Below are 16746 nucleotides of genomic sequence, written 5' to 3'. Positions count from 1 at the left end.
ATCACAAATGCAGACATGGTTTTATGTTTACGCGGCGCGATGCGATGCAACGCAACGTGTAAAAAGACAGTAGAAGTCATTATAATCAGTAATTATGTCCCCACTGAATTCAACCAAATGCCTCGTTTGTAATGGGTTTGAATGTTTTTGTCTCGTCGCTCCGGCCGGGACACGACATCAACAGTATGTGAGGGGCGTAACATTTCCGTCTCACGCTTGAGGTATTCGGCCAATCACAACACACTGGATAGCTGGCCAATCACAGCACACCTCGCTTTTTCAGACTGATGAGCTTTGTAAAAATCGACGCGTTTCAAAAAGGCGGGGCATAGAGGAGAAACAATAATGTACAGTATGTGGAAAATAATGTGTTTTTTTAACTTTAAACCGCATAAACACATTTCATTACACCAAATACACAAAATAATGTTATTTTTAGCAGCATCATATGACCCCTTTAAGTGTGTTCGTTGAATGAACGGCGGGCGACGTAAACATCAGCATCAGCCGACTCTGCAGTGTGTGTTTAGTAACATCAGGATGCACACTTGGGTTTGTTTGTTAATCAATAAGCCTATACAGTTTTGAAAACCACAAATTGACCCCAAACAAGACCAAATTTTGTCCACCCACTCAAACCAATTTTTACTCGCACAATCAAATTCAAAACCGCCCAACTCCGCCCAATCTGGCAACAGAATGAACGGTTTAATGATGACTCATTCATTAAGACAGTCCCTTGTCGCCACCTATTGGCATAACAATGTAACTGCCTTGACTTTGACAGCCTTCACCTAAAGCCCGAGACACACTGCACGATTTTCGGCTGTCCCAGACTAAAGATTGGCATCGTGAAACAATTGTGGCGATTTCTGTGATCTTGGCTCCTAAACGGTGGTCCTATGTCGTACAGTGAGAGTGGTTCAAAGACGGCCGTTGTCACGGTATTGTGACCAAAGATAGCCTACGATCATTTTCTGACAGTGTCAGAAAATTCAGCATGATCATCGCAGTGTGTTTGCTGCTACGACCCACGTTTACTGACCAGCCGATAAAAATGTGACATGAAATCAACGCGGCATGGCGCTAAAACATAAACTGCTTACCTCAAGCTCTTATCCCTTCCTCTTTCGCTGCTTCCACGTTTTTTTCAGCACACATTAAAAACTACAACTGCCAAAGTGTGATTCATCATGCTCTTTTTGTTTACCACTAGCGCATGCTGATGACGTTTTATTCTTCTATAGTAATGTGCGTCAACGTGAGTCGATAGGTGTCATCATCATACAGTCTGCATACATGTCGTACCAAAGTTTATCAGATCCATGTTGCATAGTGTGATTTGCAATGATCTTATAGGATTGCTAAAATCATGCAGTGTGTAGAAGACAATTTTGTTCAGTTTAACATCACGTTTTGTATGCTCTTTAATAAGCCAAAGTATCTAAATATAGATAGTGTTTTGTGAAAGCTCAGTTTTTAAAGGCCTATTAAAATGTTAATTGTAAAATGAATACTTGTTGTGCTTATTTCTCAATTAAAACAACAATATACAACATTACTGTAAATAATACAACAAAGGCAACATCTGTAGTATTATTTTATCTGTAAAAAAGGTTAACAGTGACAGTATTAATTTCTTTTAAAAAATCTGACCCCAAACCTTTGAACAGTAGTGTATATATTACATATATGAATAATAGATAAAAATAGCCAACTGAAAGTGAAATCAGTTAGTTCATATGACCAAATTCTGAAATGTTTTGTGTTTCTCTCGATTTCTCTTTTCTGCTACAGACGGCTCAGTACAGACAGTAATATCATTTGATCAGGGAGGAGAATGGGTTCCTTTGAAGAAACCAGAGAACAGCAAGTGCGATTCTACAGCCAAAGATCCAGAAATGGTAAGAACCATTTTAAGGAAGTTGTTATAATTCGGCAGCTTGAGAAGACTTCCTCTAACAGTATGTCTTTTTTTAGCCTTTTTTTTTAACTTACCTTGTGTTGTCTTCCTCCTGTGCAGTGTAGTCTGCATATTCATGCCTCATACAGCACCTCCATGAAGCTGAATGTTCCCATGCTGCCTCTGAGTGAACCCAATGCTGTGGGACTTATATTGGCTCATGGTAATGCACACACACTATTAGAAACAGTCTAAAGTTCTGTGACAAATTGAAATATTTTATTTTATTTGTTTTAATTTAATTGGCAGTAATAATAACTTGCATTGAACAAAATAGAATTGCAACAGAATTGCCAAAAGTGAATGACTTACATATAATTAAACTTTGAACTATCCCACACCCTTTTTCAGGCAGTGTAGGTGACGCAATCTCAATGTTGACTCCTGATGTGTACGTGTCTGATGATGGAGGCTACACCTGGCTGCAGGCACTGAAGGGGCCGCACCATTATGCCATCCTAGACTCAGGAGGCCTGCTGGTGGCCGTGGAGCACAGCGAAGTCAAACCCATCTCTGAGATTAAGTGAGCATCCTCACTTCTATGTCATTTTAGTATCAGATTTTATTATATAATAGATAATATATATAATATAAACGTTTCTGTTAATTTTTTTAAATGTTTTTATTTTTTATTTTAGTACATCGAGTTAAACTAAATGAAAAAGGCAACTAGCTGAAATAAAATACATTTTGAAATAATAAAATTAAAGTTTTGTTTCGTTTTGCTGTAGTTTTGGTTAACTATAATAACCCTGATGAAACCCTTTTGCTTCTGAGATGCTTTGATTGGCTTTTATATGGCCAGTTTTCTATGCCAAGCTGAAAAATATGAAAATATGCTAAGTATATCTGGTAAAACTGTCTGCTTGTGTCTCTCAGGTTCTCCACCGATGAGGGGCAATGCTGGCATGTTTATAAGTTCACCCAGACGCCGATGTTCTTCACAGGGCTGGCCTCAGAGCCTGGTGCCCGCTCAGTGAATGTCAGTCTGTGGGGTTATGAAGATGCTTTGATCAGCCACTGGGTAACTTACACCATTGACTTTAAAGACCTGCTGACACGTAACTGTGAGTGACCAGTTCTGTTTGGACCACACAAAATCAAAGGCATGTATATAAATCAGTTTAGCACAAGCTAATCTTTCTGTCTGTTTCCCAGGCAAGGACAGTGATTACATTGAGTGGCTGGCACACTCTGATGACATCAGCGACCCAGATGATGGTTGCATGATGGGTTATAAGGAACATTTCCTGCGTGTGAAAAAGGACTCAGTGTGTTGGATTGGCAGAGATTACATAGTCACAAAGCAGCCCACGCCATGCAGGTGTACACTGGATGACTTCCTGTGGTGAGTGGGAACCAAAGTTATAGCTTTGTTTTTTTATTTTTTCAAATTGAACTTTAAATTTCATTTCAGTTTTAGTTAGTTCGAGGAATGGATTGTTTTGTTTCACTTTAGTTATACACAATTTTATTTCCTTTTTTATATATTTTAGTTTCTGTTTTAATAATTCAGTTTTAGTTTGAATTTAATTTTGTGACAACACTTTTGGATGCATTTTCAGTGCAATCATCAAATCAACATGAATCATATTCTATATCACCATCTGCAAGTTTTCTAGTCTTATCCCATACAGACACACATCAGACGACTTAGGGTGCTTTCACACTTGGTTCGATTGCTTGGTCCGAACTCGAGTTCGATTGCTCCCCCTGTCCCCACTCACATTATATTATTTAGGTCCGAACCGCGGTTCGTTAGCGTCATCAAGCCAGCAGCTGTTTACCCCATTGCTTAGTAACGATAGAGCAGGAGAAGACAGCAAAATGCGTAGCATTGCTCTCTTCAATTTTAACACAATTTTATTTCCTTTTTTATATATTTTAGTTTCTGTTTTAATAATTCAGTTTTAGTTTGAATTTAATTTTGTGACAACACTTTTGGATGCATTTTCAGTGCAATCATCAAATCAACATGAATCATATTCTATATCACCATCTGCAAGTTTTCTAGTCTTATCCCATACAGACACACATCAGACGACTTAGGGTGCTTTCACACTTGGTTCGATTGCTTGGTCCGAACCGGAGTTCGATTGCTCCCCCTGCCCCTGTTGGACTGTGTTCACATTATATTATTTGGGTCTGAACCGCGGTTCGTTTGCGTCATCAAGCCAGCAGCTGTTTACCCCGTTGCTTAGTAACGATGGCGCAGGAGAAGATGGCAAAATGCGTAGCAAGGCTCTCTTCAATTTTATATTTATGTTTTTGAACCGTTGGTTTGTTTCCAAAGCTTCAGTACATAACGGCACTTATGTCTGCCTTACGAATGTACTGCAAATGCTCTAAAGAACTCTAAAGGCGAACAGAAATTAGATATACAGCTCTCTGCTTGCAGCGCATCAGTCACGCTCGTCAGGAAAGTGAGTGAAACACACACGAACACACATTTTTGATCAAATAATACGTCATTAATAGCGGTTCACTTCCATGATTTGGTACGATTGCGTTCACATCAGCAGCGAACCGTACCGGAGTTCACTTGAACACAGACCACCCCTTTTAAGCGGACTCATCCAAACGTTTTCATCTTAGTTTTAGTGAACAACCTGTTATGAGATGTTGTTGTTTATTATGTATGTATATTATTTATAATGATATATTTACCATGCCCTAGTCATTTACAGTCATTTATCATGTTAAAAGGTTTATAAATTTAGACCTTTGATTATGATTTATTTCATATTGTTATAAATTACGAATAAAGACATCAAAATTTTCAAATATGTCAAATATTCTCTGCCCTCCTCCTTAGTGACTTTGGATATTACCGTAAAGAGAACAGCTCACAATGTATTGAACAGGCTGATCTCAAAGGCCACGATTTGGAGATCTGCATCCATGGGAAAAAGGAACAGCTACAGACCAGTGGGTAATGCCCTCTTTATTGTTCTCTGTTGCTTGAGGATTAATGCTTTGTCCTAGCATTAGTCAGTAGACAGTTGAGGTTTTTTGCATCTGGTTAGCGCATGCTTGTCTCTGACTCAATAGGATAGCTCTAGAAGCAGCATGCAGATTGTTTCATGGTTGTTATTTTTTAATAGATACCGAAAGATTCCAGGTGATAAATGTGAAGGAGGGGAACAACCAGAAAGAAAGGTGATTGACCTGAGCAAGAGATGTGTTAGCAACCTGCTTGAGCCTCAGCTGCTGGTGAGAATGCATTTAACCTGCTGTATAATTGAATCATTCAGACAGGAATTCAATTGTGTTTTAACATCAGTCACTTATACAGTATGTATGTGTATATATACGCAATTGTTAAATTAACAGTTCACCCAAAAATTTGATAATAAAATAATTTTAATGTCATTTTATAATACTTTTATGGTGCTTTTTGTACTTTTGGAGTTCAACAGCCCCAGTCCTCATTCACTGTCATTGAATTAAAAAGAGTGGCCAGGATATTAATCTAACAATACGAGCTTGTTGCCGTGTATACGATAGGGTTGGGGTTTAGTCCGGCATACTTCACCAGAGAGAAGTTGTTTTTACTGGAAGATCCAGTTATGACATTTTGATAAAAAATTATTAGGTCAAACTAATTTTAAAAACTGAAATTTGCACATGGATGAATTGTTCACAATAAGATGCATTTAGAAAACAGATGACTTTGCACTCATGTACCTGTATTTACCTTGTATCTCTGTAATCCACAGATTACAGATAAATCTACCTCACACACCGCCCCTATCATTGCAATCGTCATAACCATCCTGTTGACCGGTGTAGTGTTTGGGGTTCTATTTGTAAAGAAGTACGTCTGTGGTGGAAGGTCAGTCTAATATTTTAAGTGTTTCATATAGAATATATTTAATTATATCAAATGAAGTAAGCATTTGGCTTTGCTCTCTCTGTATTTTACAGGTTCCTTGTACACAGATACTCTGTCTTACAACATAATGTGGAAGCCAACGGCATAGATGAATCACTGGACACAGATGTTGCTGGAGCACCCAAGAATGATTTCCACGATGACTCTGATGAGGTACTGATTCGGACCGTCTCACACTAATCAATTCACCTAAACGTTTGTCTTAATTATTTACAAGCTGACCATACACCCTCTTTTTCCCTGGACATGTCCTGGCTGGGATTTATACTTTTTTTTTTGGCTTTGTTTTCCTATTGATATTCTCTCTACAGTCCTCATACATTATATGTATGTGTATTTGCATTGCTTTGACCGTTCGCTGTAGATCCCACATTCTTTCATGCCATGAATGGTTGATTATGTACAATGCCTGCACGCTATTGGTCAAACTACTTTTTCAGTCATTACCTTCAGCAAGTATGAAAAAATAGGGGGGAAAAAAAGCCAAAACTTGAACATTTTAGGCAGTTGAGAAATCCCGGCCAGGACATGTCCACTAAAAAGAGGTATGGTCACCGTATATTTGGTAATCAACTTTCATATTTCAAATAGTTGTACTTATCTTTCTAAATGATTGTGTGTGTTTAACAGGACCTACTTGAGTAAAGAGCATTAGGTGAGCAGAAGCTACATTTCCTGTCATTCAGACATTACGGCTGCTGTCTCTATCCTCCTAAAGCACAAACCAGCTGTCAGCTTTCTCAGATTTAATCTACCAGCTAACATCATGCACTTCCTTGCTTCTCGACCAATGGGAGGGAACCTGATTGCTTCACCACCAATAGGAAGCTGTTACCATAATAGAAGTGTCTTGTGAATGTAACTCTGCTGAAAGCAGTGAAGAAGTGTTTAAAATGCTGTTTGTGGAAGTTTCAATTCTTGCTTTTGACACTGGGGTCTTCTGGGCTTGAATTTTAAGGATCAAACCTTTTGTTTGATGAGACTGTCAGTGGGGTACTTGTAAAATACTTGCTTTCTTTTTATGTACAAATGCCCTTGTGTAAAAACTAGAGGTATTGTTTATCCTCATTGTGATATCAGATTTCGAAATGGTTTATTTCAGCAGAAATTTCATTCAGCACCAGGAAACAATGAATCATATCACACGCATGTGATGCAAGCATCCCATGTTTAAATACTGTGCTACTGAAGCCTGACTGTGTTTATCAATAGAATGTGATCATAACTGCTGTCAGTGTCCACTTTGCTGTAAGTAATCAGGTGCATTAATGAATATAGCAATAAAATGCTGAGAAACAGGCAATAGATTTGGGTGCATAAAAAGGGAAAATATTTATAATTTAAGATTTATGAATATTATTCACCTTAAACTGTGTAGCTATGTTATAGGCTGTGAGTTTGATAAAAGAGGAATTTGCTATTTGGATAAATAACTGTAGAACGTGGAGATAATTTTCACATATTACACAACCGATATTTAAGCTAGTCACACTTAAAGTTCTGCAGCGGTTAGGAAAAATGTTGTAATAATACATATTTTTATGAGCTAAGAAATGATGCAAATGCCTGTAAAATAGAAAAGTTGTAGTTTGTGTACAATGCACATTTTCCCCAAATCAAATTTCTTAGCTTTCAACATTTGTGCTGTTTCTTGGTTCTTGCTTTGACAGCAGGAAAGTTATCAAGCAGAAAAAGGTGTGATTGTTTTTTTTACCATTGCGCACAGAAACGCCTAAAACCTGACTAAGTGTTTGTGTGACAAACCATTAGTCGCAATAATTTTGCATGTGTTAACTATTTTCATGTGTGTGCAGCAAAATTCAGTGAGGTGAGAACAGTTCCAGTGGTCTGAAGTCTCTGACCATGTGACTTAATTTTGACTATTCAAATGCAATAGAGCAATTTAGCACCTTTCCGTTGGTACTTCCTGTTTGCGTAGATGTTTGATGTCTGATGCAGTGAGTTTTCTGTTAAGTGTGTATTTAAATATCAGTTCTACAGTTTGGAGGCATTTTCCAAATTTCTCGTAATTGTTTATTTACACATACCTAAAAAAAAGTCTCGTTTTCTTAAAGGAAGACAATCTCCATCGCAAAGACTCAGATTATGAGTTCCATAGTGTTTAATAGGTATAAAAATCCTAGTGTATATTTTGATTCAAGTGCCTAGCATGGAGGCATAGCTTGTGCCTTCCAATGAAATGTAGATCTCATCTTCAATAATTCTAAAACAACAGAACAATTTCATTTCAGAAAGAATTACCACAGTTCATAAAATGAGCTTTGACAAATTTATTATTCTATCAGTTGACAAATTATATGTGTGAACTTCTTATACAACAAAATAAGAGCAATTGTGCCCCTAAATTACTTAATACTTGTTACTAAATTGAATTGCTCTCGATGCTTGGGGTAGTAATAATAATAGATGCAGTGCAAATCAAATATAAATCTAAATGATTTCCATTGTGACAGTGATTTTATTTATGAGATGTTACACTTTTCTTGCTGTGCAAAATCAATGTATATATTAGTTGTGAAGCTCTGTACATATACAGCAATTCTGAATTTGTATCTTTTATTTTTGCTCCGTATATTTGTAACAGAACTGCTTGTCTGAGAAATAAATTGATTTGTCCCATTGATTTTGTATTTTTTATTTGTGCTTTTTAGTTTGTACTTTGAACATAAGAGTAAAAAAGCAAATGTGACAGAAAAACAATAAAATGTAAAGGGAAAATGTTAAAATTTAATGGGCAGGTCAGGAACTGCACAATGTGCCATATACGTTTTGTTACAAACTATACCAATGAAATAATATTCATAAAAGAACAGGCCTAGATTTGAGCGACAAGTGTTTTGATAAACACAGATGACTTGCCAGCCACTCAAATTCTATACAGGAACTTGCCTTCACTGTCAAAAAACTCTTTTCCCTTCTGTTCCACTGGACTGGGCTTTTCCTTCAGTGTTTGTGCGATGTGCTCCAGTTCTTCCTCTGTCAGAATCACTCCATCCCATTCCTCCTCTAACTATATCACCCCTCATGTCCATTTCAGCTTTACAGTCAGGCTGCTCCTGTAAAGCAGGTGTCCCTTTCTGTTCAGCCGATAGCTGTGATGGTACTATGTTACCACTAGAGGACATGAGTCCAGTCTCAGCCTCCCTCACTGCAAGTGCTCCTGTACTCAGTGCTGTCAGGGCACCTGTGTTTCCAGAGAGGAGTATGGCTGGTGCTGCAGTCTTTGGCAGTCTGGTCTGTTCAGTTTTTCCATCTCTGAGAGACTGCGGCCCAGAACTAGTTAACACCTTCGAGTCCTGCTCCAGCTTTCGGACTGCCGATGGGGTGTATTTGCTGCGGAGGACTCTGAAAATGACATCAGGGCTTACAGAGAAACCCTCTGCTAATCTCTGCAGTGTCCATTCCTCTGGGGACTCCTGCTTTAAGTACCTGTAAAAAGAGACATGATTGCTCAGTGTATGGAAGGGCCGCAGATAACTACAATATTTTTGTCTAGACATGAGATATGCTATTAAATACAGCTAAATATATTATTTTATTATGTTATCATATACAGAAATGTACCGGATTGGAAATTATCTTACTTAAAGATTCATTTAAAGGATTGGCTAAGAAAAATTATATCAGGATTATATTACATTTTATTTTTTATATAAAAAATACAATCAAATCATTCAAAAGTTTGGGGTCAGTATGATTTTTTTCCCTTTAAAAAGAAATCAATGAACAGAAATTTTATTCAGCAAGGATGCATTAAATTGATCAAAAATGACAGTAAAGATATTTATATTATTATAAAAACTGGCCACAGCAAAAGATGAACACTGCAAAAATATTACATTATTAATTTACATATTATTAATCTGCAATCCAAATTACTTTTTCTAGGAATTAATTATCTAACATATTTAAATACTAAGATTTTGTGCTTAAGAAATATTAAAATTGCTAAAGTCCTCCAAGGTGATTTTTAATATAGTCACATGCATGTGATGCAGTCAAATGCTGGTTATAATGTAGAGTTATACAAAAATTCTTGACTGCTGTGTGATTGACCAATCAGAATCAAGTATTCCAGAGAGCTTTGTAATACATAGACATATTCACACTGATACCTTATCTGCTGAATAGCATCCCAGCTGAGTCTTCTCTCTGGAGCTTCAGGATTGTTCATTTTCCTCTTGATGATTTGAAACTTTGCTGCTTTACGCCTTTTCCTCTCTTCACTGCACAGGAAATAATGTTAATGGATGAAGACAGCAGTATTTGCTTTTGTGCTTCTGTACAAGGACTCACCTATTAATAGAGTTCAGTTTGGCTTCTACGGCATCCATATCATGGTCATCTTCAAACATGTCTTCCTGTTGTTTCTGTCTTGGATGTGAATCCGAATACCTCTGTGACATCCACCCGTACGCGTGTCGACTGGCATGGCGACAAACCTGGCAAGCAGCAGGTTCTGGGAATGAGGCCAGTTTGGTGGCCAACATGTGGGCCATTCTCCACGGTGTGCCCATTCTGTACAGTGACATCTGAAATTGCAAGTGAATCCAATATAAAAAAGGAGTATTTATCAAATAATATCTAGAATTCTATAATAAGAGTCTGAAGAAAAGTCTGAAGAAAAGAGTACACTGAAAGTACAGGATGTTTTTCCCCGCAATTTTGAGATTTTAGACTATTTTGCTTCCATAACTTAATCTTTCATACTAGTGGAAGGGAACATCCAAAATTCACATGAAGCGTTTATTTTATTATACTTCATCTATTTGCTTCTGTAAATTTAAATTACAATACTTATACAATATATTCTCAAAATACTTTTTTCTCATGCACTGATATTTTTTACTGGTTGTTGACAGTTTCTGATTTATAGAGTGATTAAAAGAAATGTCCAGAATCCCCTCTATAAGAACCTTTAGCAAAATAAAACAAGAATTTTGAACCTAGTTTTATCCAATGTTCAGATTTCTCTTCTGGAAATGTATCATGCATCATGTGCAAAAATAGCATTTCAGAAAACTTGCAATACAAAACAATTGTTTTAATGTATTGTGATTAATCAACTGGGAAAGTAAGGTAATATCTATAATTTACATTTTTTTAAACCCTATAAACACGTTATTTCATTAAATTAAATGATTTCACTACGTTATCTCTACGTTATTCTATCTCACTTATCAAATGTAAGCCAATTTGTTAAACAGAGTATTTGAATTTCATTAAATCTACGTCATTTCTACATCACTTATCAAATGTAAGCTAATTTATAAAATCGAGCGTTTTAATTTCCATATACAAAAGGTCAAATTTATTTATTTATTTTTATTTATTTAGTCATTTAGCAGACGCTTTTATCCAAAGCAACTTACAAATGAGGACAATAAAAGCAGTCAAAACTAACAAAAGAGCAACAATATATAAGTGCAAATGACAAGTCTCGGTTAGCCTAACACAGTACACGTAGCAAGGTGTATATATATATATATATATATACACACATTCACACACACACACACACATATACATACATATATATACACATATATATATACACACATACATATATATACACACATATACATACATATATTATACACAAACACAAGTAATGGAGTTCATCACTTAAACAGGCACTAATGTTCCATACAGAGCACAAAAAATACTAACCATCACAAAAATTGTTTTAGACAAAGTTTTCTGAATTTGCTAAAAATGGAAGAGTGCAGAAACATAACACATTAAATGTTTAACCGGTATTGCTTTAAAGCAGATGGAAATAATGTAGTTTTGTGATTGCGCATAAGTGCAGTGTCCCGTGAGAGTAACTCTACCGCTGAGCTAACACTGATGTGAATGCATGTGGCTTTGTACATTATATTGAGACGGAGGGAGGCGCCAGAACTGCAGCTGATAGAAGGTGCGCTGTAGCAGATACAACGATATTTCTTCAAAAGCAGATCGTGGAGACATTCAAAAATCGTCATATCGCACACCCCTAACTACCAAGTATAATCAATCTCACACACACAAACAAGCACAACGAAATCACTTCACACTATTAAGCGGCTGTGTTATGAACATGCAAAATTGTATCGCACCCGTGCTACAGTGGTAAATTTATTGATTGCACAGACCAGTTTTTTTTGTAGCACGTGCGACATATATGTCGCACTGTACAGCCCTGCATATATATACACACATACATATATATATATACACACACATATACACATACACATATATACATACATACATACATACTTAAATTTACCTTACTCTTTTTCATAACACGAACTTTGATCTTATACAACCATATAATGTCAAATACTATGTGAACACACTTTATAAACAATGCCTGTAAAACACTCACATGTCCCTCTTGCTCTTCTTTCACGATGACATTACACCGGAAGCATATGGTTTAGCCACGCATGCGCACCAGTCACTCGATTCTTTCCGACTCGGATCGTTCCTACTCGGTAAAACTCGGCTCCGTTCGCTGATCACATGCGTCAAGCCTGCCCCCTTTCTTCTCTGTGTGGCTCATTTTTCGCCATTTTGGCCGCACCACTGTGTTGATTGGGTTTTTGAGATCAGTAGTGGAGCCAATCAGAAGGGTATCGGACAAACGGAGAAACGGTAAAGGGTTGCGCTTGCTCCAAGGGAAATGGTAGCTGACAACACGGATTGGTTTGTCAGTGACCAACCAAATGACTAATTCTGAAAAATACCGAAATCAAATCGGTTAATGCGAGAGGGAGAGAGCGCGAGAGCAGACACTGGACATGAATGATACTGTTAGTGCAGTCCAAAACAAAGACAGACCTGCTAATGTTTGGGAAATGTGCGGCTGTTTTTTTGTGCTATTTAAAAAACAGGTTGAATTTTAGCCCATTGTAGTTACCTTGGTTTGCTCATAATAAGGAGTAACGTTAACGTTAAATGTTGTTTGCCAAACAGACCGCCTTGAAAGGGTTTGTGAAACGCTTCAAATCTGTAAATTCTTTAGATCTTCTTGTTAACTTTTCAGCCCTTTACTGTGTATCTGTAGCTAAAAAAAATAAAAAATCAGACATACCCTCAGTAGGTGATGTAATGTAATATGCTGTTCGTAATATTAAGCACATTCAACAAGGAAACATTCAGTCTCAAAATACACCTGGCTTCTGGCCCAAACCTGCAGCTAGGGACATCAGACTTCATTTGTTTTCTACTAGTTTTGGTAATACTGAATAATACGCAGGACATTCCTTGGACTTTAATTCTTTTTTTTAATGACAATTTAGGTGACGAAGGAAATATGGAGCAATATACAACTACAACCAGTGGGGATCAGATAGTGGTGCAAGCTGCCAATGGGCAAATCCAGCAGCAGGTAAGAGCCCATATAAACAGGTTGCTGTTTAATCAGATACCTTTAATATGAAAAAAAAAAAAAAACATGAGTGTGGTTCTTACTTGTTTTTCTGTGCATTTTTTTACTTATCTAAATTGTTCTGTATGTAGATATATATCAGGTGCACTAGTATTTTTAAAATAGCAGGAGAGTAATCTGCTTCAGGAAGTGGTTTCCAATTCAAGGAAAGGACTGGGTAAATAGTTCTTGTAGTCCCCTACAGCCTCTCTCCTTTGAAATGAACTTTCTCAGTCCTGATAAAAACAAGGTTTATGTGACACAAGTACACCCAGTGCATTTTGCATCATGCAAATGTGCGTCAGAAACAAAATATTACTTTTTCTTTGAGGTCTATATTATTTTTATTTATTTATTTTTTGTCAAAGGAGCTGATGAATTATTATTGTAGAACTGTTTGTCAAACAGATTTGCTTCAGGACCCAGATTTCAAACTGGACATCAAGTGAAGACTAAACTTTTTTTAAGTCAAAAGAAGCAAAATTGTCCCCATAAGTCAACATGAAATTATTGATGCTGCTTACTTTCTTAAAGCATGTTACTGGTCTTTGAACAATTTATTAGTACATGTTATTATTCTATTGAAAACTAATTCTGAATCAAAATTGTAGAACTCTTTTTTTTTTTCTCACTAACTTTATTTTTTCACTGAGAAGGTACACCAAGTGACATAAATTTGCCAAAATTTATAGTTGGAATGGACCTACACTTTTTTGGGGGGGGTTTAGAATCTAGAATATCAGTCTGAAATGGACAGCGTGAATTAGAGCAGTGTTTCCCAACCTTTTTTTAGTCGCGGCACCCTTTGGAAATTTTAACAAACTTGTGGCACCCTACAAAATTAATTTTGTCATAATATTTGAATTTCTAACTTCGATATGATAATTTGATAAGTATAGATATTCGGTACAACAGGGAAGAACTGCAGAATATAATGTCATACAGATTTTGTTATTATTATTAAAAAAAATTGTCCATCAATTGTGGCAATCAGTAGGCTAATTTCTAGAATGTCGGTGCATCTCTAATTATTGGCGACATCAGAAATTGATATTATATAATAGATGCTTTTTTGAACATTTTAGCAATTTAAAAATATTAAAAAAAGATTTTTTACACGGCACCCCGGTTGGGAAACACTGAATTAGAGGATTAGATTAGAAAGTATAAAATAAGGCAAACGTATATTAGTAATGCATTTCTGTAAGAGATGATGCAGAGCAAGGTGTGATGTGGGTTGTCCACAGGCTCAGGGCACCGTAACAGCAGTACAGCTGCAAACAGAAGCACCTGTCGCTACGGCTTCAGGCCAGCAAGTGCAGACGCTCCAGGTAGTTGTGTGAACTCCGACCTTCAGGCTTGTGATGTTGCATGCGTCATGTCACACTGTCTGTGAGGATGTGAGCTTGTCCAGCATGACTTGCTTTTACTTACAACAAATCGTGATCCGGATCATCCAGTGAGCTTTCTGCCATGTTCCATGTTGCCCGTGGAGTCAAAGCAACTGCTCAGGACACATTCGGAAAAGGGATTCACCTCTTTTAATGTGTCTGGAAAAGAAGGTCTTGTTAGGAGACAGTACTATAAGATCACTTGTGTTTGTCTTCAGTGTGTGTTGCATGTTATAACCACTTAATACTGATCAAACGCATCTGAGTTCACAGCACTGTATGGATTTTGATGAACTGCATGATTGTCCTTTGAGCGGATTCTCACTATGATCATGTTTAAGAATACAAACATGGAATGGAAATCTGTCTACCTCATCACAGCCAATTTATAGGGCCCTTATTAATTCATATTATTTATTATAAAGTAACCAGAAAAACATGGCTATTAAAATTGATTTTTCAGGTTCCATCATAAATGTTGCCATAAGTCTCGTGTAATGCCTAAAGCTGCATAGTGCAGATCTAATATTGTGTTGAATGTCTATTTCTGACCCTTTGGCCCCATGCTAACGTTCAGTGAGTGTATTTGTGCGCTCAGGTCCAGGGTCAGCCGCTGATGGTCCAGGTGAGTGGTGGGCAGCTGATTACATCCTCAGGTCAGCCCATCATGGTGCAGGCCATGTCTGGAGCTCAGGGCCAGACAATCATGCAGGTGCCCATGTCTGGAGCACAAGGCCTTCAGCAGGTAAGTGCAATTCTGCTCGTCAACACTCCTCAATGTGGGTAAAGCTACTTAAATATATCTATAGATTGTCCTATTATACTTAACAGTATAATCATCTAAATATCCCTCTGCTAATTTTATTATCAGTGCACATATTTTATGAAGCAATGGACAATGGTTTTAATTTTATTTTTACACTTACATAGTGGATATGATTTTCAGGGTCTGCATTTACAAACATATATTTGTTCTTGAATTCTTGACTTATTGAAATTCATATCTGATATGTTATTTCTGATTTGTGTATATGTAGATCCAGTTGGTTCAGCCGGGACATATTCAGTTGCAGGGTGGTCAAACTTTGCAGCTGCAGGGTCAGCAGGGTCAGACTCAGCAGATCATCATACAGCAGCCCCAGACTGCCATTACCGCAGGCCAGAATCAGGTCTCAAACGCACTCAATTCTCTTCTCTGTTTTAGTTGGACTATACTTGGACCTGGAAATATTATGGAAATTTCAGGCCTTGGAAAATGTTGCAAATTAATACAATTTTGGTTAAAATTATGTGGGAACCTTGTACCTATTTTTTTCCCCCCGATTCATATTATATCATACATTAATTAAGAGAATGTTGCCCTATTAACTATAATGACAAGAGTTTGTGCAGCCTATAAAGCAGATTTTATTACTTCACACAGATTTTGTTGTATAGAGTATAAATTAATTTGTGTTGTGTTTCACAGGGGCAGCAGATTACAGTTCATGGACAGCATGTTGCCCAAACAGCTGAAGGACAGACCATTGTATACCAGCCTGTGAACGCTGATGGCACAGTTCTGCAGCAGGGTATTTAAATACACACTATATCTACACCTGGTTTATCTTTCTTCTATTAATGTACATTAAATCTGATATGAACAACATAAAATGGGTGATCATTCAGGGTTTTAACAAGTGTGATTATTAGTGTTAGGCGATATGGTCATTTTTCAAATCATCATATCGCCAGCCTGTGAGATCACCGATACACGATATTATCGTGTGTGGGTGGGGGCAAGAGATAGACTCTCTGTACTTGTCATAGGCTATTTCATAACTATTTGGTGTTTTAAACCGCATGCGGGGGAGAGTGTGGAAGCACCACTAATCTAAATAATATACTTTCAAACATACTGATAAACTAACATATTAAATATACAATTATTTAAAACAGCTAGTTCATATATATATATATATATATATATATATATACAGTATCTCACAGAAGTGAGTACACCCCTCACATCTTTGTAAATATTTTATTATATCTTTTCATGTGACAACACTGAAGAAAT

At 36.9% G+C, this 16746-nt stretch overlaps 2 protein-coding genes and 1 pseudogene across 6 annotated transcripts in view; 2 read left to right on the top strand and 1 right to left on the bottom strand.

Annotated features, from left to right (window-relative positions):
* Positions 1 to 8502, top strand: part of LOC107679020 (sortilin-like) — an 18977-nt gene extending 10475 nt beyond the window's left edge. The window contains exons 11-20 of the mRNA XM_016474435.1: positions 1798 to 1904; positions 2024 to 2126; positions 2315 to 2486; positions 2843 to 3030; positions 3122 to 3311; positions 4779 to 4895; positions 5068 to 5176; positions 5683 to 5798; positions 5891 to 6011; positions 6489 to 8502. Coding sequence (XP_016329921.1) covers positions 1798 to 1904; positions 2024 to 2126; positions 2315 to 2486; positions 2843 to 3030; positions 3122 to 3311; positions 4779 to 4895; positions 5068 to 5176; positions 5683 to 5798; positions 5891 to 6011; positions 6489 to 6503 — 1238 coding nt within the window. The 3' untranslated portion in view covers positions 6504 to 8502. The remainder of the gene's footprint in view (positions 1 to 1797; positions 1905 to 2023; positions 2127 to 2314; positions 2487 to 2842; positions 3031 to 3121; positions 3312 to 4778; positions 4896 to 5067; positions 5177 to 5682; positions 5799 to 5890; positions 6012 to 6488) is intronic.
* LOC107679076 (neugrin-like) lies at positions 8009 to 12218 on the bottom strand (annotated as a pseudogene).
* Positions 12219 to 12377: 159 nt separating this feature from the next.
* Positions 12378 to 16746, top strand: part of LOC107679058 (nuclear transcription factor Y subunit alpha-like) — a 7986-nt gene continuing 3617 nt past the window's right edge. The window contains exons 1-5 of one of the 5 annotated variants that reach the window (XM_016474488.1): positions 12378 to 12521; positions 13169 to 13257; positions 15286 to 15432; positions 15725 to 15856; positions 16156 to 16258. In XM_016474488.1, coding sequence (XP_016329974.1) covers positions 13183 to 13257; positions 15286 to 15432; positions 15725 to 15856; positions 16156 to 16258 — 457 coding nt within the window. In that variant the 5' untranslated portion in view covers positions 12378 to 12521; positions 13169 to 13182. The other 4 variants (XM_016474484.1, XM_016474493.1, XM_016474476.1 and 1 more) reach the window with 4 other exon arrangements.

Source organism: Sinocyclocheilus anshuiensis, unplaced genomic scaffold, assembly GCF_001515605.1.
Source record: "Sinocyclocheilus anshuiensis isolate Anshui unplaced genomic scaffold, SAMN03320099.WGS_v1.1 scaffold13, whole genome shotgun sequence".
NCBI classification, from domain to species: domain Eukaryota; kingdom Metazoa; phylum Chordata; class Actinopteri; order Cypriniformes; family Cyprinidae; genus Sinocyclocheilus; species Sinocyclocheilus anshuiensis.
Note: the sequence above shows the minus strand (reverse complement) of the source record. Positions and strands in the feature narration are given on the sequence as shown.